The sequence below is a fragment of the Chaetodon trifascialis genome, chromosome 18 (assembly GCF_039877785.1).
Source record: "Chaetodon trifascialis isolate fChaTrf1 chromosome 18, fChaTrf1.hap1, whole genome shotgun sequence".
NCBI classification, from domain to species: Eukaryota; Metazoa; Chordata; class Actinopteri; order Chaetodontiformes; family Chaetodontidae; genus Chaetodon; species Chaetodon trifascialis.
The window spans coordinates 19,893,242-19,915,132 of record NC_092073.1 but is presented as its reverse complement, the minus strand read 5'-3'; the positions used below and the strand labels follow the sequence as shown (position 1 = coordinate 19,915,132).

Sequence of the window (21,891 nt, the reverse complement as noted above, 5' to 3'; positions counted from 1 at the left end):
CTCTTGAGAATGCATTTTCAATGTAAAAAGTGGTTTTACATAATAAACAGACACTCCAGGTTTAATTTTCATGTCAAGTTTTGCCAAAGACTCAGTGCATTTGCTTCTGATTTCCAGCCCGGTCTGATTAAAGTCGGGAACAAACAGAGACGCTGCCTGCTGCACCCACTGTGTGTTTTCCATGAGTCAGAGTGGGCGTCATCCGGGCAAGGGCATGCCAGCGTCCATAAGCTGTCTCCATCTGTCACCAACGTCCTCTCCTAATGGCCAGCATGTCTTTCTTTCATTTATCCGTTTTGTTTGTTCTCCTGCGCATCACAACAGAGTGCAAAGAGGGAGGATGAGGCAACAATTACATCATGTTCGTTTCATTTATTGCTATTTTATGGAGACTTTCTTGAAAAGTAAAGATTGCTTCCAGAGGAAGAATGTTCTTTCATTTTAAGCCACAAAATTAATTTTACATACAAATATAAATGTGTTTATTCCGAAACGATTTAGCATTTAGACAAGCGCAGAAACAAAACTGAACCTTAACTAATGACTGAAGGTCAACAACTGTGCTGCCAAAAATGAGCATTACTTTAATTCTTCTCAGACTTTATACTTCATCTTTCCAGTCTTGCTGATGACGCAGATATGCTGAAAGAAGAAGAAGAAGAGGGAGAAAGAAAAATCAGCTTGTGTAGCTGTAACGTTAAATCGCCCTTCAGTACTTTGCATCTGACAATGTTTGCTTAAGACCACCCTGCCCAATGGGAACTTCCAGCTCTGACGCCTCAGTATGCCATATACAGTATGAAAAGATGAAGCTTACAATCGTTTGAAAGCAGGGAAGGTAATCTAGAAAGATATGACACATTCATTAATCTAACTTTGGGCGTCCTGGGGGTTCAACTCATATTTCTCCTGAATGATAAGGACAGATAAGAAGGGAAGCTTTAACTCTGTCTGATAATGAGATCCTGGCCTCTACATTCCACAGGTCACCCACTTTCAAACTTTCATAATGAATACCAACCCCCCTCAAACATGCAAGAGACACACACACACACAGCATTACAGTCCATACAGTGCATGCAGCACACACACTCACACACAAAGCAATGGGAGTCGGTCAGGGCTTAGCGTTTCACATGAGTCAGAGGTAAATTTGCGGCCACGTCTTCGCAGATATAAAAGTGACAAAGTTCACATAAATCTGCACTTGCTAAATTGAGGCTGAGCAATCTGGCTTGAAATAAGATGTCAGGGGGGCGTCAAAGAAAACAGAGGGTACGCTGCGCTGAGTCAAAGCTTGCAGTGGGGTAAGCTGGGTTTTAAAGACCGGTGAAGCCGTCAGACACGCTTTTCAGATGCAGAAGAGTTTTGTTTCTTTGCATAGTTGCAAAATGTAGAAATGCCAAAGTGAGTCTGTCCACAGCACAGACAGGGACCACATTAGGTGGTCACTGTGTCAGACGAGGTCAGCTTGATCTCTGTGATGACTTGGCTGACAGACATGTCCGACTACACACTGACCCCTGGCAGTCATGGTCTGCAGTTGGATATTTTAGATATTATTTCAACTTTTAACTGGTTTTGAGTAACTTAATGCTTAAAACTGGAATCTACAGCTGTTTCATCCACACTGACAAGTAAAAAACTGCTTAATTGAAGTCAGAATTTCTTTGTATCCAGATAAACACACTCGTTTTCATGAGACTAGATATCTTTAGAAGCTAGCAGCTTTGTGAGGCTGTATTTTGGCACAGTGGTGCTTTGAGCTAAACGCTGACATCAGCATGGAACAATGCTCAGAATGACAATGCTAAAATGCAAAACGTAATGTTTCCCAGCATCTTAGCTTGATGTGTTAGTAGTGTGCTTACACAAAGTACAGCTGAGGCTCATGAGTGTGTCAATTTTGTCAGAAATCAAAGTATTAAAATGTGTCTCTACCAAAGTGGTGGCATCCATATCCTAAAAATCCTGACAGGCTAGTCTTCCCATCAGAGCTACGTGATGCAGATATGGGGAGCCGTTGGACAGTTATTGGGGTAAATCTGATCCCAGCATTAATGGAGCTGACAGAATAAGTGACACTGTTTCTGTCAGCTGTCAGATGGGTAGATGCTTCACACACACAGCACACAGACGTGATCTGAGCTGCTTTGCCTGCATGTAAAGTCTCCTCTGGCGGGGAGGATACCTGTCGGGTGAGTTTAGGTTTCAGTGAGAGGAGTGCACCTCTTTGATTTGCGCCCCCCCCCCCCTCCCCGTCCGCCTCTTTCATCTCTTTCTCTTAGCTCTTCAAAAGGTCATGTGCTGCATGCTGCAGCGTCTGCAGACTCACGACTTACATTCAGGTCACGGAAGTATTCATTGTAGTCCAAAGCGTAGCCAACAACGAAGCGGTTGGGAATTTCAAATCCGACGTCTATCAGAGCAAACGCAGACACGAATGTTAAAGAGAGAAGGTGATGTGTGCACATTTTGAAACTCATCTGTGGAAGAAGGACATAAACAGAGAGCCTTGATTTGGTCAAAGAGGACGTGGTGTGTGGAGCTGTGGATCACACAAACCCCTTTAACGAAACAAGGCTTCTCAAAATCACCACAAAGACACACTAGAGGTGAAATCTGCCGTCAGATGCTGAGCGATTATTAAGTGTAATAATGTAAGAGGAATAAACGGCGTTAAAACCAGCGGCACTTACAGTCTGTCAGACTTTCAGCCATGTTCGGGACCCTCTTCACCAACAGACTGAAACACATGAAATATAGAGCTGATTAACAAAACGCTTACAGCACTGATCTCTAGTGTTTAAAAAGCACTATGACTGTTTTAGAGATAAAATCCCTGTGGAATTTATAGTTGAAAGAACATGCAGCAAAAAAGGAGACAAACTTTCAACATGAAAGCAAAGATCTCGTTCCTGTGATCTTGGAGCCCACAGACACGAGATAGTGACGGTGGACAAGTGATATCTTCCTCTTGTGCTCGTCACACGCTTGGCATTTCCCCTGGCGGGGGAAAACACAGACGGCCGAAAAGCCGGCTCACCCTGCGACCTTGACCATCTTGGGTTCAAAGGTCTCCACATGCTTCAGAAGGGCCTTCATGGTCTTTCCTGTGTCGACTATGGCCTTAGGGAAGGGAAGAGCAAAGGAAGAGGGAGAGATGAAGAGGGAGGGACATCAGAGTGCAGCACGACAGATAAATATGCAGAACGCAGGGTGAGAAACCTCTTCTAAAATGTTTTAACTATATTAGCAAATGAATAAAGTACATGCACTACATATTTTATACATTATAACAAAGACTTCTACAATACTGCTACATGTTCATGTGCAGGAGGAAATTTCCAAAACAACAGTTGTGATGTTGTGCTCATGTGCTTCAGGCTGGAGTTACAACTGAAACACGATCTCAAAGAGAGGAAGACTGTTTGTGTTCTTTTGTGGACCAAAAACAAAAGAGACACAGCTCTTAGAAGCACAATGGCCTCTCAATCAACAAGACTAACTAAAAGAAGTGCAAACAAAAGTCGTCAAAGGCATCAAACAGTGTGGAAACTTGAAGGACGTGCTTCATGGGATAAATTCAGTTTAAAAAAAACCTGAGACTCACCTCAACAACGAGCACGCTCTTTGTAACATGTAAGAAAAAAGAGACGAACGTTAGCAAAACATCACCTTTGGATGTTAGCGCTGTTGAAACAAGGTGAAAATAAAGGCTTGATTCTTCCGCTGAAACATTTCTTGCAGACGGTTTTTATGGCAACAGTGTTGGCAGCATCATCAGCTCCTTCACAGGAACACAGTAACAAACATCTGTGTCTCCAGTGGGCAAAAAGTCACTTCTAAGTGTCCGGGTGCTGCACACTTTCCCTGCTGCAGGGTTTCAAATGACTCCTTGTTCCCTTGGCTGGGTGTATGGGGCTCTTTGTGAGCCCAGAGGAGAGTATCTATGGTTCGGGGAGAGTGATCGGAGAGAATGCGGGCAGCGGGCCAACGCTTTCTCAGTCTACACCTGAACACTGTTACACAACACTGAGAGAAAGTCGATGGGGACATGTGCAGAAAGCCAAAACTCAAACATAACGAACCTGTCTTGCTGCATGCTGAAATCTAAAAGCAACTGTACAGCCAAGTGTGCAGCAGGATTATCTGACTGTGTGTGGCATCAGTGGAGTTTAGAGCTCACCTAGGATCCCTGGATCATGAGTTTTAGGTGTTTCCTGTAGTTTAATCTGTCGATCTGTGTTGGGTGTGACCAAAATGCTCTAAAGGTACAGAGAGCTGCAGCGGCGCAGATCTTTTATTTACTTTATCCCTGCGTCACATGAATCTTAAGATGCTACTTTACTAGTTATCAATAGCCTGTGAGGCTGTAATAATGCTAGCATCAGCATGCTAACATGCTCAAAATGTTAGCATGCTGATGTGCAGCAGCTACAGTGACAAATTTTGACCTGCTGATGGCGCTAAAGGGAAAGTAACTGGATCACAAAAGTTATTACGAGTCATCCTGAGAGGAACATGAATCCAGTGAATCGTTGTTGTGACATATCAATCAAATCCAAAGTCAGCCTCATGGTGGCGCTAGACGAAACACAAGGGGATGAGCAAAGTCACCGTGATTCATCCTCTGGGGGCCATGACTGCCTGGACAAAGTTCAATGTCAATCCCTTCATAGCTAAAAAAGGTTTATCATGGAATACAAACATTTCAGGGCGAACTGGAAGTTTAGCAAATAAGATGAAAAGTTCATCTTTTATATTTTTGTGAAAATAACAGGATACAGCAGCAGTAAATCTCCTCTTCCTCTGAGCAGAAAAAGGTGTTTCTTCCATGCTGCGACACTTCCTCCCTCAGACATGAATGCACCATTTCACACTTACAGCTGAGCTAAATATAAACTGAATGACTCAGATTATCATAACAACACTTGGGATTAAGACGTGTGAGTGCTGTGGATTCACAGTGAGATGGGGTGATGAAGAAAACGACTCATGGAAAGCAGAGAACCTGCTCATGCCGTCTCCCTCTTCTACATTTACTACGCTGTCATTAGGTCGGCATAAAGGAGCGGCATCTGCGACGCACTCACGGTCTACCTGGAGCTGTGACTCAACATTTCAGTATGAGGCTGATGATTAACAATTTACTTTTTCATAACATGCGAGACTTTGTGGGAGGCTTCATATTTCCAGCGAGGTGGAGGATTGTTAGAGGAGAATAAAGTGGAGTGATTCATGCTTTCTGTGCAAGGTGGTGGCCTGTTTCCTCCTCATCCACAGTGAAGACGAATATGAGCTCCAGCACATTCTGGCATCTCAGTTTCGGGAATTCAACATCAGTCATGTTGCAGGAAACATGCCTCGCCATATTCGTGCGCCCGTTCGGTTGAGTAAGTGAAGTCTCTGTCCAACGTCTGTCTCAGAGGATAATGGATCATTCCTCGCGATCCTGCTCTACAGACTCCTCGGTCGCTCATGCCGGAGCTCGGCAGGTGTGAGCGGTTGGTAAATCTGCCCTGAGGGAACATTTGTTTTGCTGAAATGGGGACGGCTGCGAGGAGAGAGCTTTAAAAGCTGAAGTGCAGGAGTGAGTTCTGGTCCAAGGGAGAGTTTGGAGCAATGAAACATACAAAACACTGTCGCCTATTAATTAAGAACAAAAAAATGTAATTGCGTTTTGTCACGTTAGCTAAAAATCTCAGTGTATTCTCAGAACAGTCAGCTGCATGAGTGACATCGCTATTGTTCACCTGTGAAAGAGCTTAACTGACAGCGCCCTCTTGAGGCCAAGGTAGTTTCTCTTCACAAAATAAAATGCAGACCGAATGCAACCCCAATGACCGCGTGATGTCCCAAACTAAGAGGCAAACGTATTAAAACACACCTTTCCACGCAGGAAGGACAGATCCCGGCTCCCTATGATGTGCAGCTCCTCTGTTGATTGGTCATTCTGGGGGCAAAGAAATGGACAGATGATTCATGTTAGCAATTATTTTCTTCAATTTTGTGCTTTTTTCCCCACATCGTTACTGATTTCCTGCACTTTTGCTCAACAGAAGTTGTTTGTATGAAATCAGGATTTATTCTTTCCAGCCATCAGATATTACAATAAGCAGTCTGTGCTGCATGTTTTCTCTGGAGTTTCTCAATAATTTGGCTCCGCTGCTCTGCAGTACTTGAGACAGAAGCGTCTGCAGCATTGATGCAAGACTAACGCACAAAGGGAGACTTATTTTTCAACAACCATGAATGTAAAATATTATCCTTAACCTAAACAAAGACGGGCTCTCTCTGTCCCTGTAGGAAGCACAGGGCAGAGCTTTGAAGGCCGACAGCTTTGAAGTTAGACTCGGTCGGGTACAGATGCATCACTCAGATAAGAGGCGCAGTGACATGGACAAAAGCCCGGCCCTGGGGGCAGGTCACATGACTCCATCATGACCTGAGATTGACTAACAGCGTCATCGCTCACACACTGTCCTCTGATGTAGTAACTGCTGCTCGCCGCCATGATGCTTCCCATCAACAAGTACAGCCGCATTAGTTTTTATATCTTTTCAGATAGAAATAGAGATATTCTTAGAAATTACAAGATATTTTCATTTCTTTATTAATGTTTCTAAAAGCAGTTCCAGATATAGTTTGCTGTGATTGCCTCTTCCTCTGTTTATGTACTGTGTTTGTATCTGCTCATCTGGCTCCAGACAATTGTCCTCACGGGGACAAATAAAGTTGTATTGAAATGAATTGAATTCACTGTCGTTTGAATCAGTCTCACGTAGGCCTGTCGGCTCCCTGCGGGTATATTTTGGTCATTTTGTTCGTAAAAATCTTCTGACATTACAGTATGACCTTGCGTAAATCTGTGTGAAAGCCAATTCTTAAAGCAGAAACAGTGAATCCTCCCCTGTTCTGTAAAGGCTGAGCAGGAATGTAACCCCTCGCAGAGAAATGTACATCTCATACATCAGGACGTGTGCCAAAGCACACTAAAGAATAACAAGTGGCTGTGGTGATAAATGCAAAGTGAATGTAAAAATTAACGCATCACTCCCAGAGATAAATCCTTGGTTTATACATTCCAGGTGTTAGACCGTGTCATATGTTGTTTCTTTTGGCTGCAGCAGCGGCTCTAATTAGCAGTGTGGTGTTTTCATGACCTGAGCTCTGCAGCTCCACAATCAATCGTCCTTGAGGTGCCCTGCCTGAGCTGCTCGTTCCTCACCAAACAGGAACAACAGTGACATCTGGTGGCAAAGTCAAAGTCAGGCGCAACCTTGACAGACGAGAGGAGGCGGTGGAGGAAGTTTTCAGATCCCTTACTGAAGTAAAAGTACTAATGACACACTGTAAAATGCTCTGTTACAAAGAAAAGTCCTGCACTGAAAACCTTACTCAAGTAAAAGTGTGTGAGTATAATCAGGAGAATGTACTTAAAATATTAAATGTATTCAAAGCAGAAAAGTGTGACCTTTTACACTTTTATATATGATTTCATTAGATTATGATGACTCAAGCATTCATGTAATGATGATTTTACTGTTGTATTTGTTTCAGGTGGAGCTCATTTTTAAACTATAGGACTGTAAATAATGATTATTTTCATTATGGGTTCATCCGATTATTTTCTCCATTAATCAATTGACTTTTTTACTAAGCGACACCTTAGTACAAAATGTTTAATTATTCAAATAATCTAAAAAGAGAAGCAGCATGAAAAATGACTGAATCATTCATCAAAATAGTTGCCAATTAATTTTCTGTCAACTGCTTGTTTCAGATGTTCTAACGAAGCATCACATTTTATGAGCTCGTCATATGTTTTCTATGCAAAAAATCTCAATTTGTAAAGTAACTACACTAAACAACTGCAGTGAAGTAAAAAGTACAATATTTCCCTCCGAGATGCAGTAAAAAAGTAGAAAGAGGCACGAAAAGAAAAGACTGAAGTACAAGAAAAATAATGGAAAACACTAATTACACTTTTTGCCTTTGTTGAGGAATCAACAGCAGATGAGGACACAGCAGGTCGTGACTGCTCCCTCAAACTCTTGGACATCAGGGTGCCACTAAAATACATGCTGGAGGTCCGTCTACCTGGTAGCTCTTCAGACGGATGAACTCCACCCGGGTCTCCAGGTACTTGTTGGAGTTGCGGCCGAGGACCTTGATGAACTCCACCAGGTCTGCGCAGAACTTGTAGCCCCCCTTCAAGACGCACAGCACCATTATATTGTTGTCGGCGAAGTCGTCTGTGATGTAGCGGGCCAGACGCTCGATCCTGCAGGAGGAATCACATCAGGACGATACACATGAGCAGGAAATGATTAAAAATAAATCAGTTTGCAGGTGTGTGTCTTTACCTGTTCATGATCACCCCGTGGGGTATGTAAACACTCTCTATGTCGTCATGGTAGTGCTCAGGGTAAGTGAACAGGTCCAGGCTGTATCCTGGCCAGTCATCTTTGATCTAGGACAGACGGCTTACTGTTAGGAAGAGAAGCAAACTGCTCCATCTGCAATATTTGAGAAGGAGCAGCCACATGTGAACAATACAAACTATAAAGGACGGTGGACTTCCAAAGTCTAAGAGAAACGTAATCATGACTGCTACTGATATTTCCCTACATTATAAATTGAAATTTTGATGTAGCAAGTCATGAGGAGGCGTTTTACAACGTGGGAATCTTAAAACCTAAACCTCAAAGCAGCTGACAACAGAATTTAACAGCTTGTTATTCAAGTTTAACTGCAGAAAAACTAATTACCACAAGTATAATACGACAACAGTGTTACTGAAACAGCAGCAGCGGCTCATGAAATGTTAAAGGTTGAATATGAACTATTCAGACAGTTAGCCCTGAGCATCTTTAACTTTTAAACTAATGACATTATTGACTTCAATTGGATTAAAGAGCATTCAGCTTCAGAATACATGAAAACAGGTTAATCAAATAGTGACATGAGATAAGAACACAAACATGTTCTCACAGCTGAGCAAAGCACAAAAAAGAAAGCGTTCTCTGTTCATGTTGGATTCAAGAAATGTGAACTACGTTTGTGAATTCACCATGAGACATTTTGCCTGAATGACCTTTGTTATGAACGTACCACAATTCCTCTTTTCACCCCTGCGTTGTCCATTTCCAGCGGCGTTGACAGGGTGCAAACAGTCCTCGCTGGGGCAAAGATTGAGGACAGGACACAGGTATCAGCGACCTCTGAGGAAACACACAGAAGTAGTTCACTGTGCTGCAGCAAGTCATGAGAGGCTTTCAATCTTCCTCTGAAAAGGTACAGCACAGAGAAAAACTAGGACAACAAGAGAAACCACATTCTGTTCAGGCATCTCCTGCCGCTGAGAATCACAGTTTATTCATTTAAACCTGAACGTTACATTCTGTGAACTACAGCAAAGCGCTGCACAGCATTTCTGACCCAAAAGCGTTACTTACAGTGTTGTTGCCTTCTTCGCAGGAATCATTCAAAAACAATGAGAAACACAAGGAAGCGAAAGACATGCAGACGTCCTGGCCGGCCTCATGTGCTGCGGGATCACGCTTGAGTCATTTGCGTAAAAGGACGGCGTTGTTTTAGTCGCGGAGAATTACAGGGATAATCAGCTTCATGTGACGCTACGCTGGCTCGTAGCCGCATCACAAGCTGCTGAAGGAGGACGCAAAAAAAAAAAAAAGAGTTAACAAACACTTGGTTCAGTTTCTGCGCCGTATTTTTTATTGAGTCAGACAGAAATTGATCTTAAAGGATTCTCTTAGAGCAAACACAGCCAACTGTTTGCAAAGGAGTTCTCCAAGAAATACTGTGTGTGAGGCAGGAAGGTGAAAAGAAAGGAAGGAAGGAAGGAATAGAAAAAGAAATACGTTTGTCATCATCTTGAGCTAAAATTGTACATTTCTAAAATATCAAGGCTCTGATCAAAAAAGCCTTAAATTGCAAATTTCTCTTTAAAATGACATCATGTTTTAGAAAGCGCTCTTTGAAAGGATTTTTTGCCCTGCCAGTGACAGACCAAAGAGAAGCAACAGTCCACGGTGAAAAATCTCAACTACTGGCCAGACTGTTATTAAATCTGGTTGGAATTTACATTTTCCTGCAGTCCGTGTGATATTTGAAGTAAGGCGACTGTCTCTGCTGGTGAAGAGGTTTTTATTTGTCCTAGTTATTGGCTATGTAGATGGTCTTCAACCTCTCAAAGAGGTTGATGTCGTTCTCCAGCTGCTTCATCGCCGCCTCCAGACGCTCCTTGCGGGACTTCTTTGACAGGGTGTCTGTGACGAGGGACAGGCCCTGGTACTCATGGTGCAGCTCATCCCACTTCTTCTTCAGGCTCTGGACAGCGGACCACATAAGGAAACATCATCACTGTCACAGTAAAGCCAGCTTGATGATGCAACTGGCAGCATTCAAGGCCTTTATAAAGCAAACAGTACACACTTTCAGAGGTAATTTAACGCTCTGATTTAGCTGTGCATACCCTCCAAACCTCTTTTTAAATAAGTAAAAATGAGCCACGGCCGACATGCTAAGGCCGTTTTATCCTGATTTATTAGGACTGAAGAAAAGTACTTTCCTAAAAACTTCAAAGACATGAAATCATCGAATTAAATTTCCTGGGCTCCTCAAGTTGTTCCCAGTGTCTGTATGACCCCCTGCTGTTCTTGGGGAAAGAATTGGCATTGTGAAGCCATGTGTTTGAGTACCTCCAGGGCGCTTTGTTGCTCCTCGTCAGACAGGTGTTTCATGGCTCTCTGCTCCCTCTGTTCTTTCACAAAGTTATCATACTCCTGCTGAGCTCTCTGCTCTTCTTCATTGCGCTGCCGCAGGTACTCAGGTACTTCTCCATAATGCTGCAAAAAGTAACTGGAAACTTTAGAAAATATGTTCACAGTGGACATAATAAACTATTACATCTGGCCCCAAAAATGGATCATTTCATCTATAAAGAGGTGAATCTATTTCAGATTTGAATGTGCTACTTGACATCTTTTCCTGGCATTCAACACTATGTTATATTAATATATATTTTTCTAGATTGTTGTAGCTGACTAAAGCAAACAATGTCATTTTTTTCTTGTGCATCATAGTACAGAAAACGATACCGTTTTCCTGATATACTTGGGGAGAAGTCCTGATTTCTCAAGGAGCTGCTTGTGTCCCTTGCTGGTGTCCACAAAGGTAGGCCGGGGCTTCACTGGCACTGCTGTGACTGTCTTTATGAAGTCTCTCTTGGTGTGGAAACCCATAGGCGGGTTGTCAGTCCTCGCAGGAACAGCAGGTTTCCTCACAGTGCAGGTACGAACCTCTTTCAAACCCTGTGTATCTGAAAGAACATGTAAACATGAAGGTAAATAATGCAGCTTAAAGACACCCATACATTGGTCATAAAATCAACAGGAGAACTCACTTTTGGGTAATTTGGGCTCTTTTGAATGCTTCTTGAGATATTTGTCTGGGGACGGCACCTCTACTTTTGCTGGTCCCATGGTCCTCATCGCATCCTTGGCTGCCTTCTTCTCAAGAATCACTGTTGGCCTATACTTGGATATATACCTTCACATGCAGCACATTAGAGAAAATCGTCAGCCATGAATGAAACAAGAATGACTGCAATTAAAATTCTAATCACTTTCCTTTATTTACATGCCAAAATAAAATACATTTGTAAACAATTCACTCTCTCTAACTACTACTCTCTGCTTAAGAACTAGCTAACTTAGCCAGGTAAGCTAACGCTAGCTTACTCGAACCTATGAACGGTTAAAGCAAAATGTTTGGCCTTCAGCGTTCTTAAAGTCGCTACCTTGGTGGTTTTTGACAATGAACCTCTTCCTTTGGAATAAGATTGTAGACGCTTTCTGGTGGATGAACAGCTTTAGACATTTTTAAGGTATTTGAGCGGGCGAAGGATTAAAAATACACGGCAATGGAGTTCACCTAGCTAGCTAGTTAGCGTGACCGGGCTAACGTTAACTTGGAATTCTTCGGTCAGTGCGCGATTTGTTTGACAACACAGCTCCTGGCCAGTTACTAGGCAACAGAGGGAGTAAACGTTGCATTTCTTGACAGTCGTAAAGCGCCCAGTTTGAGGTATCCGAGCAGCAACGTGTAAAGTTCACGGGCTGTGTCCTGCTTTAGAGCACCAAGTGTTTCTATAAAATCTCGTTTTGTTTATCCAACTAAAATATTTTCTGGTTTTCGTTCTGCTGCGGCACACACTTAGCTGTGTGCTGCTTGTTTTCCACAAATTACTACCTGTCTCTAAAAACAGACATGTTACCGTATATTTTGTAATTTGTCCTGAATCTGTTTATATTTACCGAATCACCAGAAGTTGCTTAAAACTGATATTTTCGTACTAATGCAAGTCCCGTTTTAGAATTGGGAACACAGAAGTACAAAGATCCGTGGAGCTGTGAATGCAGCATACCGGTCAGTCGTTTCCGCGATACAAAAAGTGCGGAGTTATTATTTTTATTCGCTGTTATATACGTAAATTTTGTAAAATCAAATAGTTGTATGTAATATGCATAGAAACAAAGAATTGATTAATGACATCGTTTTAGCAAGGGAAAGCTTGCAAACCTTTCGATTTATCATGGGCGATTCATCAATTTGGTCCCTCCCGGCTGACCGTAGCTCTTTAGTCGACTTCAGAGTGATCCGCCCGTCAAGTAAGTGGTACAGAATTGCACTTTTGCCCCCTCAAATCATAGAGTTGTCACAGACTCTACTGAAAATCATTATCATTTTTGAAGTACGGGGGTAACGCTTCCTCATTTCACGTGAGTGTCTCGCGCATTTAACAGTCACGGTATATTACAGGTCACTACTGTCCTTGTTGCAGAACACGTGCAGAGTTATTGCAGCCACTTGCAGCTCTGTATCAGAACAGGAATGAGCCAGTCTGCACACCAGATAAATGATCAATAGTTTAACTGCGTTTTAAATGTCTTCTTTAACGCTGGTTTGCTGTTGCAGGGAAACGGGCTGCTGCCATTGGACTCCTCAATGGGATTACTGAATGCAAGTCAGCTCGCACTAAGAGCTGCCACATGCTGCCTGAGACACTTTTCAACTTCAAAATCATGGCTTTCCACCAAAGCCTCACTGGTGGGGGACAGGAACATCCTGCTCATGGGTCCTCCCGGCGCAGGGAAGACCACAGTGGGGAGGATAGTGGCCCACAGACTGGGACTGCCTGCCGTTGACATTGATGATGACGTCTTGGAGACGACATGGAGGATGCCTGTGGCTGCAAAGCTGGCGGCAGTCGGCGGAGAGCGTTTCCTGGAGGAAGAAGGCCAGGCGTTGTGTAACTTCTCCACCTCTGGGTGTGTTGTGTCCCTGACAGGCTCCAACCCTCTTCACGCTGCAGCAATGCAGCACGTCAAAGAGTCCGGGCTGGTCGTCTACCTGGACGTGGACAGCGAAGACATCATGCAGAGACTCGCCAGGATGCATGTCAACAGGATTGTGGGCCAGGAGGCAGGGGCGTCCATGAGGGACATTCTGCGTTACAGGAGACAGTTTTATGAGAAATGGCTTGATGTGCGGGTGCTGTGTGGACGAGGGGACACTCAGGAGGACATAGCGGAGAAGGTGCTGAAGGCTGTGGACAGATATCTGAACCACGCTGCAGAAACCTACGTGTCGACCAGGAGTGACAGCGTGGAGCCGTCCAATCAGAAAACACACTTCAGTGATGTGGTAGTTGAAGGCCTGGCCACAGATGGAGGCCTGTATGTTCCCAAAAATGGCTTCCCAAACATAGATGCTCCTGAATGGCTGAGACTAGTTGACATGTCATACCCAGAGCGGGCGTTAGTTTTGCTTGAAAAGTGCATACACCCATTGGACATCTCTGCTCTGGATCTCAGGACGATGATATTCAAAGCATACGGCTCAACCTTCTCCAGCGAGGCAGTAGCGCCTGTAAAACATCTCATCCACAATCAGTACGTTCAGGAGCTTTTTCACGGCCCCACCGCGTCTTTTAAAGACCTTGCCTTGCAGCTGATGCCCCAGCTCTTCGCCCACTGCCTGCCGCCGATGTGCAACTACCTCATTCTGGTCGCCACCTCGGGAGACACCGGGAGTGCGGTGCTGAGCGGCTTCAGCAGGCTCAGCGGCACCGACAGACACAGGACCGGAGTGCTGGTGTTTTTCCCAGAGGAAGGCGTGAGCGAGATCCAGAAGCTTCAGATGACAAGCTTCAGGGAGGGCAACGCCAGGGCCGCCAGCGTCCTGTCAGACTTCGACTTCTGTCAGAGGGCCATAAAGAGGATGTTTGGAGAGTCTGGGCTGACCGGGCACCTCGCTGTAGAGTACGGCACGGTCCTCAGCACCGCCAACTCCATCAACTGGGCACGGCTGTTGCCACAGGTGGGTTGATCACTGACGGCTTTCACTCAAACATCAGCTGATAACATTAACAGTGAGACTGAATGGAATTCAGCCATCATTCGTATCCATATGCACATAATGTATCATGCATGTAACTGCCAAGAAGTAGAAGTGATGTCTTCAAAATGCATGTTTACTCAGACCAACAGAGCAAAAGATTTTCAGTTTGCAGTGATATAAAACTAAGAAAAGCAACAGCAAGAAGGGAATTAAAGGTGCACGTTGAGCGAGACGCAGGATCTCTGTAAATGTCCCGTTCAGCTTTATTAGACATGCAGAGGTTAATCCCAGCTGCTCTTCTCTCATTTGGAGAAACACTGTTTGCACAGTTACACTTGAAGATGCTGACTTCCCTCCTCTTGCAGGTGGTGTACCATTCCTCAGCCTATCTGGATCTCTGCAGAGATGGTGTTATCAACTTCGGGGAGCCCGTTGATGTTTGCATCCCCACCGGTAACTTTGGCAATGCCATGTCCGCCGTGTACGCCAAGCAAATGGGCGTCCCGATAAGAAGAGTCATCTGTGCGTCCAACCACAACCACGTGGTCACCGACTTTATCACCACCGGCGAGTATGACCTCCGGGGAAGGCCTCTTGTGCCCTCCCACTCCCCGGCTATAGATATCCTGAAGTCCTCCAACCTTGAGAGGTTTATCTACTACGTCTCACACGGAGACGGCCGTCTGGTCAAGGAGCTGTTCACAAGCTTGGACGCACGGCAGCACTTCCGGGTTCCCGAGCCTCTCCTCGGCAGGGTGCAGCAGGAAGCGCTCGCCGGCTGGTGCTCCGAGGACGACTGCTTGGCCGCCGTCCAGAGCGTCCACGCACGGACGGGCTACGTCATGGACACACACACCGCCGTGGCTAAAGTCGTGGCTGATAGGCTGCAGGACGGTTCGTGCCCCGTGGTGCTTTGTTCCACGGCTCACTATGGGAAATTTGCTCCCGCTGTGTTCAAAGCCTTACGAATCCAAAATGTTCCAGAGGATCCTGTAGAGCAGCTGAAGACGCTCGCGTCCACTGCGTCCAGGCCAGAGACGCACAGAGACATGATGACACGCCTGGAGGAAGGTGGCAGGAGGGGACACAGTGTTTGTCAGGCAGAGTACGACGTGCTGGTGGAGGAGGTGGAGAGCATGATACAGGACTGCTTCTTGAAAGTTACGTAGGATTATTTGAGCTCTGCTTCGTGCACTCGTCACTCTTCCAATGCAGTCGTTGCTTTTTAGGCACATTTAGCAAACAGAACAAAACGAGGTCAGATTGCAAGATTCAAAAATGTGAGAAAAATGATTAAAAATTGATTTTAAAGGCATAACTCAGAGGTGTGAGAAGAACACATTCACTCTGTAATAGAGCTCTAAACTGTTTTCTGATTTGATTTAAAGCTTATTGATTATGCAGCGTGTCTTTACATCAGAGCTCGGCCCACCACATGGGGACGTCTCGCTCTCGTCCACTGCTGAGTGGAAACACTGCTGCAGCCTTTCAGTAACATCATATGAGGAGCTAATCACAGGCAGAAGGTCAAATAAACGACTGTGTGCAGAATCAATATCTGTAGTCCGGGAGAAAATCGTCCTCTTGAGGTTAATTGTATGCTCATGAATTTTACTGTGACAAGATGCATTTGATATTTACAGCTTTTTCGAGCTAACTGGAGGCTATCAGAGCCGCGCGGCACGTCTCAAAGCGTGGCTTTAATACACCGCTTAATGAACTGATCTCCACGAGCTTCACCGTCCGCTGACTGCCAGGTGAAGCTGAAGCTGCTCCTGTCAGCGTCCACCAACTCGTTAACCGCCTCACTGACGATCGAGAGGGTTTTATTTGAACCACAGTTTTCCTCTCCTCTGTTTCACGAGCTGCCGACACTCAGCTCCATGTCATCTTTAAAAACACTGTTTTAATGAGCGTATTAATGAAGAGTTTGACATTTTGGGAAATGCGCTGTTTGCTCTCCTGATGAGTTTCTTCATGCTCATGTTTCCTCTTGTGTGTCTTTGTAATTATGGTTTTCATTTTATTTTTTTCTGTTTTTCAAATATAATATTTCTTGTTGAAGTCTGTGCTAAAAAGGACAAACACTTGACTTTTGAATAGAAAAAAATATTGATGTACTTTTAATGTTGTTTTTTTTATTAAATTTAGTAGTTCTGACTGTAATTAAGGCTACGGCGGTCGTGAAGCTTGAGTTTGGTTTGTCCCTTCTGGGCTACTGTAGAAACATGACAGACCTGCTGAGTTTTTATACTTATGGTAATGAGAGGGTTGAATGAGTATTTATTTAATTTAGCTGCAATCAAAAAGTACATGTGAGACTAATTTCAGATATTTTATTTAAGATTATTCATTCTAAGATGTGATTTTTATTTTATTTTTCATTTCAGATACAACACAAAATGACCTTTCTGACACTGCTTCATCTTCGTTGTACTGTACAAAATTATTAAAAGATGTTTTATTTCCAAGCAAAGTCTTATTTTTCCCTCTTATTTGAGATCCATCTTATAAACTGGATTGTAACTAGAACTGAAGGTCATGTCCTCTGTACGTATTTTAGAAATGGGAAATAACAAATTTCTCATCTTCCAGCACACCCAAACAAAACCACATCGCTCTTCATCACCAGACATCTGTCAGAGGAAACATCATGTAATACAGGCAGGGGCTCGGTGGCCCCTGAGGGTCATTTTCCGCCCCTCAGACGTCACGCCATCCATTACAGGAGAGTCCAGAAATGACTCCCGTCTCCGAGGCCATCAGCACACCCATTTAAATCCAGGCGCTGCCTCAGCAGCTGTGGGAAGAGGAGGGACGAAGACGTGTTTCATAGATCTCCAGAACTGCTTATGACTGCAGTTGTTAAAATAGATGGAAAGTCAGGTCAGATTAGCCAAAGCGCTGAGCGGCGTGCCCTCTGATGTGCATCGCCGCCTCTCTGCGTCTGACAGGGAAAGTGTTTTCTTCAGATGTTAACGTCAGTATTTAGTCCAAGCCAAACTCTGGACCTCTGTTAGTGGTCTTCTTAAAAACCTGTCTTTACCTGATTTGGAGGTAACGGGTGACAAACAGCTAAATCTTCATTGTGTGTTTGAGAGAAATACTCTGAATTACCTCTAAAGTGCAACCTGGTCGTGAAGCGAGCGGGCGATATTAGCCCTATAAAACCATGTCTAACAGGTTATTTTTTAACATATCATCTTATACAAACTCATGCTGCCTTTAATTTGCTAGCATTAAGATTTCCTTTAACTGGAACGAAGAGGCCTCGTCCAAACCACAGAAAGAAGAGCCAGACCAAGCATGCACAAGTGCATGTTTTTTTTATTACTTGCAGAAAATGAAGTCAACAGTTTCTGCATTAACATCTGCAGGAAACAAACAGCATGTTGGACAGTCAGAGCAGAGGACGAGGGCCTCTGTGGTTTGGACTGATCCATCGCTGCTGACAGAATCAAAGCCCGCTGCTCGAGTCTCATTGGACAAACAGAAAGAGAAACAGGTGCTGAGGGAGGGACGTCAAGATGAATCACGACTTGGGCTGTTTCTTATTTTTTTTTGAATCTGTGCAATATTGTCCGCTGACTCTACTTTAGTGTTTCCGTGCTCACAGGATGACAGATCACTTCCTTACTGTGCATGAATACATTACAGAGCGCACGGTCGCACACTGTAGGCCTCTTTGTGCCGGCTGCCTGCTCGCTCTTCCTCCCTTCCTCCCCTCCGTGGTTTGCTTCGCTCTGAGCGTTGGCCTTATTAATCAAGCTGCTTGGCAGGTGAATGTGAGGAATGGGTGGGTACGGGGGGAGGAGGGGAGGCGTGCAGGTGCATGTGTGTGTGCGTGGCGAAGGAAGGAGAGAGCCAGCTGTTGCTCGGCACCGAGTGGCCCACGGCTCGGTGAGCAAGGATAATTGCAGGTACCAGCCTGCTCCCATCTCCTTAATGTGAACCTGTGGCATAATGGAAAGTGCTCTTTCACTGTGGGGGAAATAGATAGCGAGAGGAGGAAATTAACGCATCAGAGGACGTTGCAAAGGAGATCCGGTGAGCTGGCTTGATTTGAGGCCCCGCTCCCGAGATCCCTGACTCTATAGTTTCTTTTCTTTCTGTTGAAATCAACAATGTGGTCCTGAGATTTTGTGATAAGCAGCATCTGGCACAGGAATCACTTTGATCTACAAATGTGGGAAAACAAGGAACGCTCATATTTGTTTGCCTTAACATCATTTTTGCCTGTTATTTGCTCCCACAGCCTTCATTTATTTAACATATGTGAACATATTAATAAAATGTTCGTATGTACAGTTTGTATTTTTAACTGTAGAGCAGCCTCAGGTTGCTAAAAAAAAAACAAATTCCCCCAAAACACAACATATAACCTCTGTGCTCCTGAATGGGTCTCAGCTGTTGTGGTTGCAGATCGCAGACCACTACTACAACGTCTAAATCTTTAGTGATATACAGGGTTGATGTCATGTTTTAATAAAAAAGAAATTGATATAATTCAGTCACATTAACCTCTGTTTGTGTTTGAAGTCCCTGTCTTATTGCATTTATGTTAAATAGTCTGAAAAAAGTTTTACTCAATTTGTATTTTTTGATTGCACAATAAGTCAAAATGTCTCCATTGAGCAAGTGATGAAGTGCATCCATGAAGAGAGTCTCTAGCATTGGTTTCAGTACAATTGGACTGTCCCCTGATGGTTTAAATAATGTTTTTTCAGAGGTTTTCCTCCTGCCAAGAATAAAACCCACGGGGGGAACAGATCATTCCCGTCCGTCTTGGCACAACAAACGGTCACATTTAAAAATATTGGCGTGAAATGCTGGCGCTAAACGCTGGTTCTGAAGCGGAGGTAAAACACTCGCCCACCACTGCACAGACCTGAGTTAAAGTCTTGGCAGCAGCGCCTCAGCTTTGGCCAGCCTGCTTTGACAAACACGATATTAAGTATTCAAGTGGGAAGCCGTGGAGGGATCATGTCCTGGTCCAGCTCACGTGTTGGTCTAAACCCTCCTGAGGCCTGCAGAGGGATCTGTGATGACAGGGACTGCGGTGCGCTGGGAATCAGGGAACAAACAACAAGAAAAACACATTATTTTTCACTGTTTTTTTAATAATCGTATACGGGGTGAAGCTGCTGAAAGTTTCACCGCGTAAAGCACAAAATAACTCTCATTTAATCCAAAGTGGATTTACTCACTGTTCAGTACATTTGTACTTAATGTGTGATCATCACAGACCCACAACAAATGATGTAACACCTGTGACTGGTGGTGTAAGCTGTGATATAATAATAATAATGTAGCCCTTTGTTTAACTGTATTACCATTAAAAGATACAGTATCGCATCTTAAGTTACTGCATTCAGTCATTAGAGAAGCTGTTGTTTATTGAATTTAGAGGAAATGTTGAATGTCATGACATGCTAATGATTTTATTAGCTGCTGTAACAGCTCTGCACCCTCTCTGCTCATTTTAATGTGTTTGTGTACCTGCAACTGTAATCATGAAAGAGCATGCACTCACAAAAACAAACCAATTTCAGATGCAAAAAAAAAAAATAATAAAGGGGACGATTTATTTCAAACACAGAGTGGACACAGACAGACAGGCAGGCAGGACAAATTCAGCTCTGCTAAATTAAAAGGCTTTTGGCAACTTTAAAATGGCTGACAAGTTAAAGGAGTCGGTCTCATCTTCTGTGTTAACTTCCTCCCAATTCATTCAAAATCTGCACTCGTTTGTGGCGGATTCATGGCCTCATGTATTGGCTAAAAAGTAAAAAATGCTGACACAATATTCAGTCAAGTGCTGTACTTCGGCACAAATCTGAGGTACTTGTACTTTACTTGAGTACATTCTTTTCATGCCACTTATACTTCTATTCCACTACATTTCAGAGGGAAATATTGTACTTTTATTGCATTTATTTACAGTTTTCAATGCAGGACTCTTACTTGCAATGCATTTCTACAGTGTGGCACTGCCACAACACGTCATCTGACGTGATCACAGTGCAAACACTGACTGCTTCCTTCGTACGTGTGTATTCTTGAGTATTATTGTACATCAGAGTGTTTTTGTACGTGATCAATGGTTTCTTTCCGGGAGCGAGAGCCAAACGATCAGCCAACACGTCTCAACATCATGTTCACCTGAGGCCTCCCTGCTAATTACCTAAGACAGTGATTCATGCTCCAGCATACCCCTGCGAAGTGTGAGGAAGAGGAGGAGGGAAGAGAGAGCTAATGAAGGTGTCAACAGGAGCTCGCCACCAGATGATGATGACGTTATTGCACTGAACTCATTTGCATTTTGATGCAAACCTCAACAATCTGCAGCTATCTGCTGTTCACAGATAAGCACGCGGACAAAAAGCAGTGATTCAATTGACGGCGAGCTTAATAACTGACGCTCCTGGAACAGATTACAGTCAGCTGATGCCTCCATCGGGCTTCTGGCGACCGTCTGCCCGGATCTTCTCCTCTCTGGGATGAAGGAATCCATTTCTCACTCGGAGAATGAGAAATCAATGACCTGGAGATGGATCTGTGTGAAATGAGATATGAGCCTCGTCTCGGAGGACGGCAGGACTCAGATTGACAGCTGACTGACAGGGGTTAACCGCCAGGGAAGGCCGACACAGTGAGACTGACCCCCTCTGACTCCAGATATACTGTGGAACTGAGGGTTAAATGCTCCATGTTTGGGGCAGGGTCAAGGGTAACCGGCTCTTGTTGAATCCCCAAATAACTGACTGTTTGCTAATCAGAGGCAGAGGAAGACAAAACCACAACCGCTTTGATTTTTGCTCTTCTTTTTGCTTTTGGAAGATTGTGAATGCAAGCATGCAGCATTCCTGATTCCAGGAAGTTCCATGTCTTATTGTGTAGGAAAAAAAACACCTATATTTACAGTAACTGTCTGACTTAATGCCAGTTACAGTTTACAGTAGGCTAGTTGACCTTTAATCCCCAAGTTAGTAAAGTGTACACTTTAACACACACAATAAAGTGTTTTATCACCTTATCATTGCGCTGTCTTTGTCTTGGCACTAGTCAAATGACATAAAACTCACTGATTTAGTTACACGCTCACTTATTTCTGACCTTCCTGTGAATATTTGTATTGTAAACTAACATAATCTGTCATCTCTGTCTGTGATTATCTGTAAATTGTTCCAAAGTCTAGTTTTTTTTTCTTTTTCAGAGAACTCGTATAATTTCTCTGATTTAGCGTTGAGCTAAACGTTAACCCGTCCTTCTCTTATCATTTTGCAGCACCTGAGAAGCACGAGATTACCAGTAACAGTAATCCCCACTTTGCTTCCTTGCCAACTTTTATTGACTTTCAAACAAACAATTGTAAAATGTTTACGGGGCGCTGTGATCTGCACAGCCTTTAAAAGGCTGCGGCTCCTCCACACCCCTGCAAACCGTCCTGCACGTCTGAAG

General features: G+C 43.9%; 3 protein-coding genes across 3 annotated transcripts; 1 reads left to right on the top strand and 2 right to left on the bottom strand.

The window, feature by feature from the left end:
- Positions 1-202: 202 nt before the first annotated feature.
- On the bottom strand, positions 203-9,531 carry prtfdc1a (phosphoribosyl transferase domain containing 1a). Its single transcript, XM_070985983.1, has 10 exons — positions 9,462-9,531; positions 9,118-9,227; positions 8,370-8,476; positions 8,104-8,287; positions 5,891-5,956; positions 3,614-3,631; positions 3,047-3,129; positions 2,700-2,746; positions 2,343-2,419; positions 203-642 (listed from the first exon to the last, which is right to left on the bottom strand). Exons 2-10 carry the CDS (start codon positions 9,148-9,150, stop codon positions 595-597), a joined length of 663 nt encoding a protein of 220 aa, XP_070842084.1. The 5' UTR covers positions 9,151-9,227; positions 9,462-9,531; the 3' UTR covers positions 203-594.
- A 189-nt stretch (positions 9,532-9,720) lies between these two features.
- On the bottom strand, positions 9,721-12,036 carry enkur (enkurin, TRPC channel interacting protein). Its single transcript, XM_070985981.1, has 5 exons — positions 11,828-12,036; positions 11,432-11,577; positions 11,127-11,347; positions 10,728-10,874; positions 9,721-10,356 (listed from the first exon to the last, which is right to left on the bottom strand). Exons 1-5 carry the CDS (start codon positions 11,905-11,907, stop codon positions 10,183-10,185), a joined length of 768 nt encoding a protein of 255 aa, XP_070842082.1. The 5' UTR covers positions 11,908-12,036; the 3' UTR covers positions 9,721-10,182.
- A 975-nt stretch (positions 12,037-13,011) lies between these two features.
- LOC139346992 (threonine synthase-like 1) lies at positions 13,012-16,903 on the top strand. Its single transcript, XM_070986407.1, has 2 exons — positions 13,012-14,409; positions 14,796-16,903. The coding sequence occupies exons 1-2, from the start codon at positions 13,036-13,038 to the stop codon at positions 15,597-15,599; spliced, it is 2,178 nt and encodes a 725-aa protein (XP_070842508.1). The 5' UTR covers positions 13,012-13,035; the 3' UTR covers positions 15,600-16,903.
- Positions 16,904-21,891: the final 4,988 nt, after the last annotated feature.